This window comes from Megascapheus bottae, chromosome 1 (assembly GCF_031878675.1).
Source record: "Megascapheus bottae isolate mThoBot1 chromosome 1, mThoBot2.hap1, whole genome shotgun sequence".
In the NCBI taxonomy this organism is placed as follows: Eukaryota; Metazoa; Chordata; class Mammalia; order Rodentia; family Geomyidae; genus Megascapheus; species Megascapheus bottae.
This window is the reverse complement of record NC_143509.1, coordinates 28,074,448-28,090,094: the sequence shown is the minus strand read 5'-3', so window position 1 is coordinate 28,090,094 and position 15,647 is coordinate 28,074,448. Positions and strand designations below refer to the sequence as shown.

The 15,647-nt window shown below is 49.1% G+C and overlaps 1 protein-coding gene across 1 annotated transcript in view; it reads left to right on the top strand.

Moving 5' to 3' along the window:
• The first annotated feature begins 1,838 nt into the window (after positions 1-1,838).
• Catsperd (catsper channel auxiliary subunit delta) overlaps positions 1,839-15,647 on the top strand; it is a 40,609-nt gene continuing 26,800 nt past the window's right edge. Inside the window, exons 1-8 of the mRNA XM_090340311.1 lie at positions 1,839-1,967; positions 2,470-2,524; positions 4,353-4,426; positions 5,442-5,514; positions 6,637-6,751; positions 8,011-8,078; positions 11,231-11,344; positions 12,206-12,289. Of these exons, the coding sequence (XP_090196437.1) occupies positions 1,894-1,967; positions 2,470-2,524; positions 4,353-4,426; positions 5,442-5,514; positions 6,637-6,751; positions 8,011-8,078; positions 11,231-11,344; positions 12,206-12,289 (657 nt within the window). The 5' untranslated portion in view covers positions 1,839-1,893. The remainder of the gene's footprint in view (positions 1,968-2,469; positions 2,525-4,352; positions 4,427-5,441; positions 5,515-6,636; positions 6,752-8,010; positions 8,079-11,230; positions 11,345-12,205; positions 12,290-15,647) is intronic.

The following is a 15,647-nucleotide window of genomic DNA, read 5'->3' as shown; positions in this document are numbered from 1 at the left end:
GGCGGCGCACGGGGCTGGCGTCACTTCCGCTCCCTGAGCTGTTGCGCACGTGACGCCAGGCGCGTGGCCTTGGGCCCCGCCCCTCTCGCTAGGGGGCGGGGCCCGAGTGGGCGGGGCCTCCGTGGGCCCCCCAATGGGGCGTGGTTTCAGCTGCGGTGTAATTTGTAGATCCGGGGATTTGAACTCCAGGTCTCTCTGCCTTACTAGGCATGCGCTTAGGAGCTCAACCCTCCTCAACCTTCTGTTTCCCACTCAGGGTGCCTTCAAGCCGCCTTCTGGCTCCCTAGAAGATTGTGGATAGTCACCAGCGCCCCGAGATAGTGAAACACTTTGGGGGTAACTAACACTAATTAGATGTTTTAAATACACAAAATCTGAATAAGTGAACGATTGAGTGAATGACAGGAAAGTAAAAAGGAAGAGGGCAAATGAGGATAAATAATGGTCTGTGTTTATTTGCATATCTGAAAGTAGAACAATGAAACTCTTGAACTTTAAGAAGAAAGAAGAGGGGTGGGGATGTGGCTTAGTAGTGGAGTGCTCGCCTTGCATGCATGAAGTCCTGGTTTTGATTCCTCAGTATCACATAAACAGCAAGTGGTGCTGAGGCTCAGGTGGTAGAGTGCTAGCCTTAAGTACAGAGAGGCTCAGAGACAGTGCCCTGGCCCTAAGTTCAAGCCCCAGAATTGGGGGAAAAAGTGGGGGGGGGGGACCTGAAGTGTGACCTAATGATAGAGTGCTTGCCTAGCATGCACGAAGCCCTGAGTACCTTGGTACCACATACATGGAAAAAGTCGGAAGTGGCTGGGTGCGGTGGCTCACGCCTGTAATCCTAGCTATTCAGGAGGCTGAAATCTCAGGATCAAGGTTCAAAGCCAGCCCTGGCAGAAAAGGACCTGATATTCATATCTCCAATTAACATCTAGAAAACGGGAAGTGGGGCTTGGCTCAAGGGTGGGTGGTGGCCTTGAGCTCTTGAGCTGAAGAGCTCAGAGACAGTGCCCAGACCAGTTCAAGCCCCATGACCTCCCCCCCCAAAAAAAGCCAGAAGTGGTGTAGCTCAAGTGGTAGAGCTCTAGCCTTGAGAAAGCCCAAGGACAGTGCTCAGGCCCTGAGTTCAAGTCCGAGGACTATCCCATCCCCCCCCCCAAAAAAAAATAGGCCAGGCGACAGTGTTTTATGTCCATAATCCAAGGAGGTAATCAGAAGGCTGAGGAGTGTAGTTTAAAACCAGACTGAGAAGATACATTCGATAGACTTGTTTAACCACTAGGAATCCAGAAGTGGACATGAAGCTCAAATGATAACCCGCCTTGAGCAGAAAAAGCAAAACGAGGTGAAGTCCAGAAATCAAATGAAGGAATAAAGGACAAGAGTGTGGCCTAGTGGTAGAGTGCTTGCCTAGCATGCACAAAGCCCCAGGTTTGATTCCTTGGTACCACATACACAGAAACAGCCAGAAGTGGAGCTGTGGTAGAGCACTAACCTTGAGCAAGCTCAAGGATAGTGCCCAGGTCCTGAATTCAAGATTCAGATCTCAGGCTCCCGAGTAGCTCGGATGACAGGCGGGAGCTACCAGATGCCCGTCAAGAACACCCCTTTTATACATCTCCTGAGTCCTTTGAGCGCATCCTTCGAGAACTTGACAGCAGCCTCCCCATGCACAGGCTCAGACACGTGGGTGACTCGACACGCGCATGCTCACTCTCTGGGGACCCCCGTGACGGTAGCGGCTTTGCCAGGAGGTGTGCGCATGCCCAGTTCAAACTGTGCCACGACGTTCTGCCTAGTGCGCATGCCCAGGCAGAGGCCCACGGGTGCGCATGCTCCGACACACGGCTGCGCAGGCTCCGAGCAGCGTCTCCCCGCGGCGGTTGAGGATTGTCTGGCGAGATGCTGGTGTGGTCGCTGATGGCGATGGCGATTATGAGACTGTGGCCGCTGGCCAGAGCTCAAGCTCTGTGTCGGTGGGGCTGCCATTCCGGCGTGGTGGGGGTGGGGGGCTGGAGTGCTGCTAGGATCTATCTCAGGGCTGAGCCATGCCTCCCCTCCTAGTGGAGGCCTGTCACGCACTGTCACCCCCTCCCTGCTCTGGGTCCCCTCAGGCTGCCTCGCCTTCCCAGTTCCTCCCTGGGGCATCCCCTGCCTACCTTCACCCACGCTCCCAGTCCTTCCCGTGAGTCACCCCCTCTCTGTTCTGGATCCCCCTCAGATGGCCTCCTCATCCCCACCCTGGGTTACCCCGTCCCTGCTCTGGGATTCCCCCCCCATACCTCCTCCCCATCCTCACCCTCCCTGCCCCATCCAACCCCCTCCCCTCAGGTCCTCCCAGTCCCCACCCCAGGATTTGCCCCAGTTGTCCTGTGTCCAGCGAGCCAGGATGAAAGTTGTGTGTATACACACACACGCCTCTGCATACCTACAGATACACGGGCACGTGACAAACTGTCTCCTTGTCCCTCCCTCTAGCTTTCGCACAGTGAGGACAGGAAAAGTGTTTACTGTTAACCAGCAAGTTCAAGGGGTATGTAGCTCCCTACCCCCACTCTTTCTGCATCCCATCTCATCTAATGACTACACTGGAATTTTCCTTTTTTTTGCTGTGTGTATGGGGAGACTGTTTGTGGTGCTGGGGTGAAATCCAGGTCCCCACATCTGCTAGGCACCCACCCAACACTGAGTTCTAGTCCTAGGTCTAATGTTGAAGTGACCGTTATGTGTTGGGGATTTAGGAATACACCTTTGTACTGGTGACTTAATGCAGCATCTGGCGATTGCTTAAGTAGGCACTGTACCACTTCAGTCACCTCTAGAACTATAATTGCTTATTTTTAGTAAATTGTGTGTGTGTGTGTGTGTGTGTGTGTGTGTGTGTGTACTGGTTCTAAGACTTGAACTCAGGTCCTGGATATTGTCCCTGAATTTTTTGCTCAAGATGAGTGCTCTACCACTTGAGCCACAACTCCACTTTGGGCTTTTTGGTGGTTAATTGGAGATACACGTCTCACAGACTTTACTGTCTAAGCTGGCTTAGAACCACAATCTTCAGACCTCAGCATCCTGAGTAGTTTAGGGGCTTGAGAGACACAAGCACCCAGCTTATGTTTGTTTCTGTGGGTTTTTTTTTTTCAGCATAATGTCCCAAACTAAGGGCCAACCTTAGATTCTTTTATCTAAGCCTCCTTCCCATGGCTGTAATTACATGCGAGAACCAATTTAGCACTCAAGATCCTCTAGCCGCTGCCTCCTAGAATTACAGACTTCTGTCACATTGCCTGGATAACTTGGGGCTGGGGGGTGTCGGGGGAGACTGGTGTGGATCATCTGTGTGTGTGTGTACACACGCGTGTGTGCACGCGCACACGGAAGCTTCAGACCTCAGCCTAGGGAATAGGAGATTTATAGACAGGAACCAAGAGTGCTGGACTGAGTGTGGTTTAAAAATGACAAACACACACACACACACACATGCACAGCAAAACAAAACAAAAACTTTTATTTGGCTGTAGAGCCACAGCACATTGTAAAGACAATTTCCTGGGAACCCCTTCCCCTTCCTCACTCCCAGTATTTACATCTGATATAACACTGTACGCATCAAAATGGGCATAAACCACTTGAAGGCTAAGGCAGAAGGAGGATTTGAAACCAGGAGTTTGAGGTCAGCCTGTGTACCATAGTGAAACTCCTGGCCAAAACACACAACAGGGCCCAGAGTTTGGCCTCGTGGTAGAGTGCTTGCCTAGCAGACACAAAGCCCTGGGTTTGATTTCTCTGTACCACATACACAGAAAAAACCTGGAAGTGATGCTGTGGCTCAAGTGGTAGAGCTCTAGTCTTGAGAAAGCCCAAGGACAGTGCCTAGGCCCTGAATTTCAAGGTCCAGGACAGACAAAAAACAAAACAAACAAAAACAAAAAACAAACAAACAACCCACAAAACAGGAAAAAATTATGAGTGTAAGCTGCCTATCTTTTTTTCCCCCATTCCTGGGGCTTGAACTCAGGGCCTGGGCACTATTCCAGAGCTGCTTTGGCTCAAGGCTACAGCACCACTTCCAGCTTTTTCTATGTATATGATATGAAGGAATGGAACCAGGGTCTTCATGTATGCTAGGCAAGCATTCTACTAGGCTAAACTCCCAGCCCACTTCCAGCTTTTTCTGTGCATGTGGTACTGAGGAATGGAACCAAGGGCTTCGTGAATGCTAGGCAAATACTCTACCACTAAGCCACATTCTACCTCTTGATTGAGACTCACTCTTCATATTTCTAATGGTACACAGTAGCAAAAGGCTTTAGCTGCTATCTGTCCTTTGTGATTTCATTAAGACCTTGTGATTCTCTTTGTAGAAAGCTCTGCATTTCTCTTCTACATCAGCCATGATTAGACATCCTTGTGAGAAAAATATAGCTGTGTATCTAGGGTAAGTGACCACTTTTCCTGCCCAGGAGGACAAGAAAGACCAGGAGACTCAGCTTCAATGAAGCACCAAAAAGCCTGAAGTGGCACTAAAACTCAAGTGGTAGAGTGCTAGCCTTGAGCCAAAGAAGCTCAGGGACAGTGCCCAGGCCCTGAGTTCAAGTCTCAGGACAGGCACTGAAAAAATAAAACAGGTCATGTATAGAACAGAGAAATCTGTTGATATTGTTGTTTGTCTTTGGGTTTGTTTTGTTTTGTTTGTCGATCCTAGGGCTTGAACTCAAGGCCTGGGCACTGTCCCTGAGCTTCTCTGGCTCAAGGCTAGCACTCTACCACTTGAGCCACAGTGCCACTTCCAGCCTTTTCTGTGTATGTGGTACTAAGGAATCGAACCCAGGGCTTCATGCATGCTAGGCAAGCACTCTACCACTAGGCCAAACTCCTGGCCTCCCGGATAATGTTTTAAGAAAGAGAACCAGGGAAGTGGTGCTGTGCCTTAAGTAGTAGGCTGTAGCCTTGAGCTGAAGAGCTCAGGGACAGCTCCCCATGACCAACAAAAAAAAGGGGGACCAGGATGAGCAAGACAGGGAAGGGTAAAGGAGGTCCCCATCAGGGCTAATTGTGTGCATGTGTGGAAATGGAAATATCACAATGAGCTCTTCCTATACTACTAGTATATGCTAATAAAAAAGCAAACTAGAGCTGGCACATGGCCTAGTGGTGGTAGACTGCTTGCCTGCTATGCACGAAGCCCTGAGTTTGATTCCTCAGTATCACATACACAGAAAAAGCCAGAAGTGATGCTGTGGCTCAAGTGGCAGAGCTCTAGCCTGGGGCAAAAAGGGTCCAAAGACAATGCCCAGGTCCTGTGTACACACCCCGGGTCTGGCAATAAATAAATACGCCAAACAGCAGGCTGTAAAGATGAAGTCAAAATAATAATATCGAAATGGTCTACACAGGAACTTTGTTGGAATGGAACACTGATCCTAATTGAACTCTTGTCTTGTTTATTTCAGGAAACAGATTTTTTTCACCCAAGATAACTTTGAGAGTAGCCTCGTCCCATTCACCATTCCCGAGTCGATAATGGTAGTTACCTTACAAAGCTGGCCCAGGGCCACGCACAATAAACTGCACTGGGGGAGGAGGGCCTTTGAAATATCACACCTATGCACTTTTGTTAGCTTAAAGCTTATTGGACAGTTATATACCTTAGAGCCCCTTGTAAGGTCAAAGGAGATTGGTCCATTCTGCCACAAGGGAAAAGGATAGTCAGTAAATGTTTTCTTCGTGTGGTTGAGTTGCAGGAGACAGGCTGAGCTCTGTGCTGAGAGAAGCATGGCTTTATTAACAGATTAATGTATCTCCACCTCCTCCTTGTAAAAGGTTTCTAACTCAGAGGCTTGTGTTTGCCATGCCAGTGCTCTACCACTTGAGACACACATAACTCCAGTTTTTTTGCTTATTTTTTGCCAGTCCTGGGGCTTAAACTCAGGGCTTGAGCACTGTCCTTGGGATTTCTCAAGTCTAGCCCTCTACCACTTGAGCCACAGCACCACTTCCAGCTTTTCTATGCATGTGGTACCAAGAAATTGAACCCGGGTCTTCATGCATGCTAGGCAAGCACTCTACCACTAGGCCAAACTCCTGGCCCTCAGCTTTGATTTATTTATTATCATTATTAATTTTTGCTGGTACTGGGGCTTGAACTCAGGGCCTCATGATCTCCCTCAGCTTTCTTGCTCACGGTTGGCACTTTACCAATTGAGCCACATCTCTAGTCTGGCATTAGCTTGTCTAGACTGAGATGGATGGAATCTTTGATTCTTTTTTGCACAGGCTGGCTTTGAACTTCATCCCCTGAGTAGTAAGGTTATAAGCATGAGCTGTTTCATTCAGCTTTTTCCTTATTTCTTTGAGCCAGGGTCTTGGTTAGTAGGCCAGACTGACAGGCTCACCTCCTACCTGTGCTGTCATACACCTGTTGCAGCACTCAATCCTCAGACATGTGGCTGGGAAGTGAGCAGAGATGCCCCGGGCAGTGGAGGTGGACTTCATCTTCTGAGTTTGCCTCTGTCTGGCCCAGGGTAGTTGGTCTCCCGTAGCTGAGGCCCCAGCTGGGATGGGCAGAGCTATTCCCGGCATGCATATCGACCAAACAGGTGTCTGGGGCATTGCAGTGACCCTTGCATTCTGTGTCTTCCTTTGTAGAATGCTGAGCCCCAAATCAGCTCAGCACACTTTTCAGGAAGTGCTTTGCTACTGGTGGTGAACGGAAAGGTCTTCGTGTACAACTATGGAGAGAAACAGTGGTCTAAATCTCAAGGTAGGCATGTTGCCCCCCTGGATTTGCTGTGCGTTTCCCCAGTATGGAAGAAAGAGGTTTACTTTTTTGTTCCCTAAGAAAGCTCCCAGCCATCCACTTCTTTTTTTAAAAAAATATTTATTTTTTTGTCTGTAGTGGGACTTGAACTTTGGGGCCTGGGCCCTGTCCCTGAGCTCTTCAGCTCAAGGCTAATGCTCTACCACTTGAGCCACAGCACCACTTCTGGTTTTCTGGTGATTCATTGGAGATAAAAGTCTCACAGACTTTAGTGCCCAGGCTGGCTTTGAACTGAGATCCTCAGATCTCAGCCTCCTGAGTAGCTAGGATGACAAGCGTGAGCCACCAGTACCCAACCATCACCTTCTTTAAGCATCACAGGAGAATCATCTGACGGCCCCACGGTGTAGGGTGGACATCCCACACACAGCACTGGAACTGGGAGTGTCCATGTTGAAAAGGTCTGCCTGGATGGCCAGCCATGACATCTGAGGGCTGACGTTCAAAGCCAGCCCAGGCAGGCAAGTCCATGAAATCCTTATCTCCAATTAACCACCAAAAGGTCAGAAGTGGAAAGGAGGTAACTTAAGTGGTAGATTGCCTTCACTTTCTGACTTACAACATCCCCAGGACAACAGAGGTCCAGCAGCTTTTTGTGTGCTTATTAGTCCAGTTTTCACCTTGGCAGCGGTGGCCTGTGTATGTCCTCTTTTGGGGGATGAGCCAAGGGCCTCACTCGGGTACCAGAAAAGCACTCACTGCTGAGCGGCACCAGGCCTGAGCTTCTTTGTTTTGTTTAGTTTTGTCTGTTTTTTTTTTTTTTTTTGTCAGTTATGGAACTTGAACTCTGGGCCTGGGCCCTGTCCCTGAGCTCTTCAGCTCAAGGCTACCGCCCTACCCCTTGAGCCACAGCTCCACTTCAGTTTTCTGGTGGTTAATGGGAAATAAGAATCTCACAGACTAGAGTGCCCAGGCTGGCTTTGTTCCGTGATCCTCAGTTCTCGGCCTCCTGTATAGCTAAGATTACAGCTGTGAACCACTGTGCCAGGCATTAAGCCTGAGCTTCTATATGCTTGCTTAGGAGCAAGAGAGCTTTGCTTCAGTCTCAACAGGGCCATGGAAGTTTTCTCCATACTAAGTCTCAAATGGGGACATAGGTCACAGAGGCTGCTGGGGCATACAGGCCTGGCATGAGCTAGCTCCCTGGGGAATCAAGGCGAGGGCAGAACCCACAAGGAGCTTGACTCCTCTTTTCCTTTCAGGTATAAACCACCCTGTTTCACATGTCAGTGGTGATAATTGCTGCTTTGCTAAAAATGCCTTGTGTATGGTAAGTCCAGCTTCCACTCCTCCTCTACTCTGAATGCAGACGAGCAAGAGTGGACCCAGCATGGCATAAAATGGCCTTGTGCCACAAACAGTTCCCCAGGCATGAGGGGTCAGAGAGGTGGCAAGGCTCCATGGATGCTTGAGATGAACTGCTTGACATTCTATGAATTTCTCCTCCTCTTTTTTTGGGGAGATGATGGTGGTGGTTCTGGGTTTTTGGGGTAGTGGTGGTGGTTTGGGGATTTGAACCTAGAACTTAGACCTTGTACTATGTGCCTATGCAGCTGGCACTCTACCACTTGAGCCATGCCTCCACCAATTTTATTTGTTTTTGCTAATTATCTTGGAGATAGAGTCTCTTAAATTTTTTGGCCCAGGCAGGTCTTGAACCACAGTACTTAGAGCGCAGCTTCGTGAGTAGCTAGGATTGTAGGCATGAGGCACCAGCACTGGGCTTTATCTTGTTTAGCAAATATGTCACCTTGACAGTACTGTAGATGCTGAGGAAAGCTGCAAAAATGACAGAGCCCCTGGTCCTCCACGGTCATATCTTACACATCCAAGCTAGTGACGAGACCCGGACATGGCATGCATGCGTGTTATACAATACACTTCTAGTTCTGTGTCCCTGCGACCCGTAGCCCATTGTCATCAAGACACACTCACCCCTTCTCTGCAGGGGCCCTGTCCCCCTGTGGACACTTGCCACCAAACCCTCTAGATCCAGGCCTAGTTTATTTGGGGGTGGATATTGGGGAAGAACCCAGAGCCCTGTGAACACTGGGAAAGTTTTCTGTCAGACCTTTTGCTTGAACTCAGGGCCTGGGCACCGTCCTTGGGTTTTCTCCCTTGAGCCACAGTACCACTTCCAGCTTTTTCTGTATATGTGGTACCGAGGAATCAAACCCAGGGTTTTATACATGCTAGGTAAGCACTCTACCACTAGGTCACGCTCTCAGCCTTTTGTTTGTTTGTCTCACTATGGAGCCCAGACTGGCCTTGACCCCTCCATCCTTCTGTCTCAGTCTTTCTAGTGTGAGATCACAGATGTGTACCACCATGCCCAAATTATACTATGTTCTTCAGTGAATATTAAATATATACCTAGGCTAAAGCTTAATTTGTAGATTGGGCACAGGAAAACTTCTCAACAACAACTAGTTGTAAAGAACACTTATTTACAGTCATCATAATAAAAGTTACAGACATGTTCTCTGTCTTGTCTCTCTGTCTCTCTGTCTCTTTTTCTCTCTGTCTCTCTCGATCTTTCTCTTTGCCAGTCCTGGGGCTTGAACTTAGGGCCTGAGCACTGTCCTTGGGTTTTCTCAAGGCTAGAGCTCTACCACTTGAGCCTCAGCAGCACTTCCAGCTTTTTCTAAGTATGTGGTACCGAGGAATCAAACCTGGGTCTTCATGCATGCTAGGCAAGCACTCTACCACTAAGCCAAACTCCCACCCCTCCTCTCTTTTTGTCTGCCTGTCTGTCTTTTTGTGTGTCCTGTCAACTGTCCTCTTCCCACTTAATAAAGCCCCTTCTCTGTGGCATGATTAAACTGCCAACATTGACTCCATTTATTAAACCAGAGTTACTTGAACATGAGCTCTGTGGTAGTGCCACAGCTGATCCTGCTGGAGACAGCGCTCCAGGTCCACTGGAGACACTGGACAGGCAGGGCCCTCTCCCTAAAGGGTGGAGTGGGAGGTCAGGAGGTTTCTGTATGCTGTCCAGAATGACATGCTACTTAAAACTTAGGAATTATTTTCTTCTAGAATTCTGTGTCTGGCACCAGGACCGTGTCCTCGCGGTAGAGTGCTTACCTAGCATGCATGAAGGCCTGGATTCAATTCCATATACACAGAAAAAGCTGGAAGTGGTGCAGTGGCTGGAGTGGTAGAGCACTAGTCTAGAGCTAAAGAAACTCAAGTACAGTGCCCAGACCTGAGTTCAAGCCCCAGGACTGGCAAAAAAACCCCAAAAAAACAATAGAATTTTGTGTCACGTGTGTGTGTGTCTGTGTGTGTGTGTGTGTGTGTGTGTGTGTGTGTGTGTGTGTGTGTATACATGTGCTGGGCACTGTCCCTGGGCTCTTCAGCTCAAGGCTACTGCCCTACCCCAGGAGCCACAGCGCCACTTCCAGCTTTATATTGGTTAATTGAAGATAATTGAAGATAAGACTCTCATGGAGGACTATTGTACCTGGGCTGGCTTTGAACTGCCATCTCAGCCTCCTAAGTAGCTAGGATTACAGGCATGAGCCACTGTGCCCGACTGAAAACTAAAAGTTTTAAGCTGGGTGCTGGTGGTTCACAACAGTATTCCTAGCTACTCAGGAGGTTGAGATCTGAGGTTCGTAGTTCAATGCCAGCCCAGGCACTAAAGGCCCTGAGACTCTTAACTCTAATTAACCACCAGAAAACTGGAAGTAGAGCTGTGGTTCAAGGGAAAGAACGGTAGCCTTGAGCTGGAGAACTCAAGGACAGAGCCCAGACTCAGAGTTCAAGAAGCTCCATGACTGACAAAAATAAATAAAAAATATAACAATTTTAGCAAGAACTTATTTTGGTGTAGCTGGGTTAAAATAGGGAAAAATATTAAAGAGACACATTTCCTGCTCCCTAGTCAGGAAATGCAAGTTCAAGACTCCATGTCCACACTTTTACTATTAAAAACATAGCTCTGATAGGCATGGTGATGAACAAAACCCTAGCCCAGGGGTCGAGGCAGAAGGATTGCTTGAGCCCAGCAGAGCCAGGGTACTCTGCAGTAAGTCTGGTGACCCCTGGAAGCAGAGGACCCCCAGGAACTGAGGAGGGGTGAGCTGACCCAGGGAGGAACACAGCACATCCAACGACATGCAGCTCAGCAGCGTAGAGCACATGCTTAATGTGTGCCCAGCCCTGGTTCCATCCTAATGGCAAGAAAGGGCACTGAGGACACAGCTGGTGTGCTGTTGGTTAGAGGATCCATCTAGAATACCCTCAAGCGCCAGCCTTGGGCTCAGAGCAAGACTCCATCTTTAACACATGAAAGGGGAAGAGGGGTGAGGAAAGAAGAACGTCATGCCCGGGTTTGACTGGGGACACGAAGCTGTCCCTCCCAGGCTGATGGTTCCCACCGTGACTGCTGGCATGCACTATCTGCTGTCTCCCCAGGACATTAGCAACAATATCTTTGCCTATACACGAGGAGATGAGCTGGCTCAGGCTCACATCTATTTCTCCAATAATGGCGGCTACAGCTTTGACTTGTTCATTTTTGAAAATCAGGTATGTACAGGAGGGTCCCTTGTGTCGTTTGAGGACAGCCTCGGCAGACAGTGATGCCCTTTGTCCCATCCATCCATCCATCCATACACACAGACAGACAGACAGACAGACAACCGCTTAGCTGCCAGAGGGCAAGCAGGCTTCTTCCTTGTTTAAGGATCCTGCAGGCTTGGAGGTTGGGGGAAATTCCAGGGTGCAGCTTGTGTGAGGCCCTGAGTCCTGCCACGAGAGAACTGCAGTGGGTGAGCAAGTGTCTGTGACATCAGAACGTAACTGTCTGTGGTGACAGAGCGCCCTACAGCGAGAATCCACTGCTCACAGCCCGGGAAACTGGGAAACCAGAGGTCCTTGGCCAAGACTGCCTCCAGGGGCCTCCCAGAGCCTAAGGGAAAGGGAGGGAAGGCTCTAGAAGGTTCTGCCTCAGTTCCTGGGGGACCCCTGGTGTGGAGGAGGGACTAGGCCTGTCCCTGCCCTCCCTCTCCAGAGGCTGCTGACCCCGGAGGCCATGCCAGTCCCTCCTCCCCAGATGGCAACAGTGTGACCCACACGCAGTCATCTTGGCTATGGGGGAAGGGCAGGTCCTTGCTGAACCCTTCCTCTAAGCCCCCACTGTGTGGAATGAAGTCCACAGCACAGGACCAGTCTGACCCGGGCACAGGGTCAGGTCCTAAATGTAGTGACTGACTGACTAGTGTCCAGACACAGCTGACCTGTCTCCATCCAAGCATCTGCCCCCGTGCTGTATTTCCCAACACCGGAAACAAAAAGGAAGAAAACCCAGATCCACTGCACCAGCACTTACTGTCATTATTCAGTGTCCTCACGGCGCTGATTCACGTGCACCTCTTTCTTGTTTCCTAGGCGGCAAACCCTGGAACGCTGGGGGGAATCTTTTATTTTCACCCCTTGTCACAGGTGGGCATTCTCATTGTAAACAATGGAGAGGTAAGTGAAGTCTCCTGGGATGCCCAAGCATCTCTGGCCACTGCCAGACTTTTCTTTTCTTTTCTGCTAGTCCTGGGGCTTGAATTCAGGGCCTGGGCTTTTTCAAGGCTAGAGCTCTACAACTTGAGCCACAGCCACCACTTCCAGATTTTTCTATGTATGTGGTACTGAGGAGTCAAAGCCGGGTCTTCATGCATGCTAGGAAAGCACTCTACCACTAAACCAAACTCCCAGCCCACTGCCAGACTTTTTTTTTTTCTCTTAAAATTCTTATTTTGGCTGGGCACCGTAGGAGGCTGAGATATGAGGATTAAGATTTAAAGCCAGCCCAGGCACAAAAGGACCTGAGACTTTTTTTTTTGCCAGTCCTGAGGACTGAACTCAGGGCCTAAACACTGTCCTTGGGCTTTTCTCAAGGTTAGTGCTCTATCACTTGAGCCACAGCACCACTTCTGACTCTTTTATGCATGTAGTACTGAGGAATCAAACCTGGTCTTTGTGCATGCTAGGCAAACAGTCTACCACTAGGCCAAACTCCCAGCTCCAGGACCTGAAATTCTTATCTCCAATTAACCTCAAGAAAATTGGAAGTGGGGCTTGGCTCAAGGGTAGGGTGTTAGCCTAAGCAAAAGAAATACCACTCTTATTTTGCATATTTAGCATTTCATATTTGAAATTCACTTTTCATTCACCTTTCTTTTCCTTTTTCTTTTGCGTTTTTGTCAGTCGTGAGTCTTGAACTCTGGGCCTAGGCACTGTCCCTGAGCTCTTCAGCTCAAAGCTACTGCCCTACCCCTTAAGCCACAGTACCATTTCCTGTTTTCTAGTGGTTAATTGGAGATAAGAGTCTCACAGTCTTTAGTGCTTGGGCTGGCTTTGAACCTTAATCCTCAAACCTCATCCTCCTGAGTAGCTAGGATTACAGGCATGAGCCACTGCGCCAGGCTGGTTCATTCACCTTTCTATCCCTGTAGCCACCCAACTAATTATGCAGACTTCCATTCCATTTATTTATCCACCTCATCCATACATCTATACATCTGTCCACCCACCCACGTACCCGCTCATCCAAGCATGTCTATCCAGTCTACTTGCCCATCCATCTTTCAATTCATATATCCTTTGATCTATCCACCCATCTGTCCATATGCACACCCACCCATTCTGAATCCTTCCCTCCTTTCCTGTGTCCATTGCACACACACACACCCAGCAACATTTATAGGTTCACGACTGTTTATATGTTTACTACATATATATGTTCTACTGTTCATTAGACACTGTGATGAGCACAGAACATAGATTATTTTCAATTGCTCATGTCAAGTGCCTCTTTAATGAGTATTTAAAAATGAGGCACACAAAATCTATCATTTCAAGCACCACTTGGATTAAGTTGAGGAGATAAAGCCGATGAAAACCAAGTTAGAAAGAGGCTGTCATCAGTAGCCAAGTCCTGTAAAACTTACAAAAGAGGGCCGGGAGTTGCCCTAGTGGTAGAGTGCTTGCCTAGCATGCATGAAGACCCAGGTTCAATTCCTCGGTATCACATACATAGAAAAAGCCAGAAATGGTGCTGTGGCTCAAGTGGTAGAGCTCTAGCCTTGAGAAAGTCCAAGGACAGTGCTCAGGCCCTGAGCTCAAGCCCCAGAGCTAGCCAAAAACTATACAAAAGGGAGGGATGTGTGGTTGAACTTTGGAAAAGAGCCACTAGACACAACCCCATTCTTAGGGGAGCACAGGGCCACAGTGGTTACAAGGTAGTGGTTCTGTGACTGCTACAAACAAAGCCACCAGGCTTTCCATCGGCTAGGTTAGCCGGCATTCTGATTTGGAGGGCGCCAGAAGAAACCACAGAATTCTGTGAAGAGTCTGGAAGCTTGAGTAGGAGGTCATGAGTGGGCTCAGCTGAAATGAAGTGAAAATTCAAGGAACCTGCCAAGGATCCACGGCCCCTTTGCTTGTTCCCCTAATAGACCCTGCTTTGTCCTGTGAAGGCTCATAGAGCACTTAGATTGCCAGGTGCCTGTGGCTCACACCTGTAATCCTAGCTACTCAGGAGGCTGGGATCCGAGGATTGCGGTTGGAGGCTATTCCTGGCTGAAAAGTCCCTGTGAGAGTCTAATCTCCAATTAACTACTCAAAAACCAGAAGTGGCTCTGTGACTCAAAGTAGTATAGCTCCAGCCTTAAGTTCAAGCCCTACAACTGACCAAAAAAAAAGCCTAGATTTCATTTCTGGTCCTGTCTCTTCTGGTCCTCCCAGGGGGAGGGCCTAGGTGACCAGCCAGTGCCCTTGAGTCTCCCCAAGCCTCCTGAGGGCACAACTCCAGGTCTGCCTTCCTAGCCTAGGTGCACTCAGCGCTGCCCCTCTGTCTGGGGCAGTGGGGATTGAACTCAAGGCCTCATACTTGCTAGGCAAGCCACACCCCCAGCCTCTTTTATGCTTCAGAGTCTTCTGATTTTGCCCATGATGGCCTCAGAACAAGATCCTCATACCTCCTGCCTCCCGATTAGCTAGGATGGTAAGCATGCCCCCTCACACCCCCCTCTCTTCAACCAACATCCTTGTCTCTTCTCCAGGGACCTCTGCTGCTGAGCTCCCCGTGGTAGAGGGGAGTATCCTTGTGCTTCTCTTTCTTTTTTCTTTTAAGATTTTTTTTGTTTTGTAACCTGGCACGGTGGCTCATGCTTGTAATCCTAGCTACTCAAGAGGCTGAGATCTGAGGATCACGGTTCAAAGCCAGCCTAGCCACTAAAGTCCGTGAAACTCTTATCTCCAAGTGGGGGCCAGGAGTTTGGCCTAGTGGTAGAGTGCTTGCCTAGCATGCACAAAGACCCAGGTTCAATTCCTCGGTACCACATACATAGAAAAGCTGGGTGTGGTACTGTGGCTCAAGTGGTAGAGCACTGGCCTTCTAGCCTTCAGGAAAGTCCAAGGACAGTGCCCAGGCCCAGAGTTCAAGACCCATGAACCACACAAAAATTATTATTATTATTTTGCCAGTCCTGTGGCTTAGACTCAGGGCCTGAGCACTGTCCTTGGGCTTTCCTCAAGGCTAGAGCTATACCACTTGAGCCACAGCACCACTTCTGGCTTCTTTTTCAGTGTATGTGATATGGAGGAATTGAACCTAGGTCTTCGTGCATACCAGGCAAGCACTTTACCACAAGGCCAAACTCCCGGGCCTTATGTTTGTTTTGATAGGACATTCCTCGTTGTTGTTGTTTTGGTCCATTGTTTGTTTGTTTTTAGATAAGGTCAGGTCTCACCGTAGCCAAGGCTGGCCTGGAACTCAATTATGTAGTCCAGTCTGACCTTGAACTTGAGATCTTCCTGCCTCAGCTGCCCAGTGTTC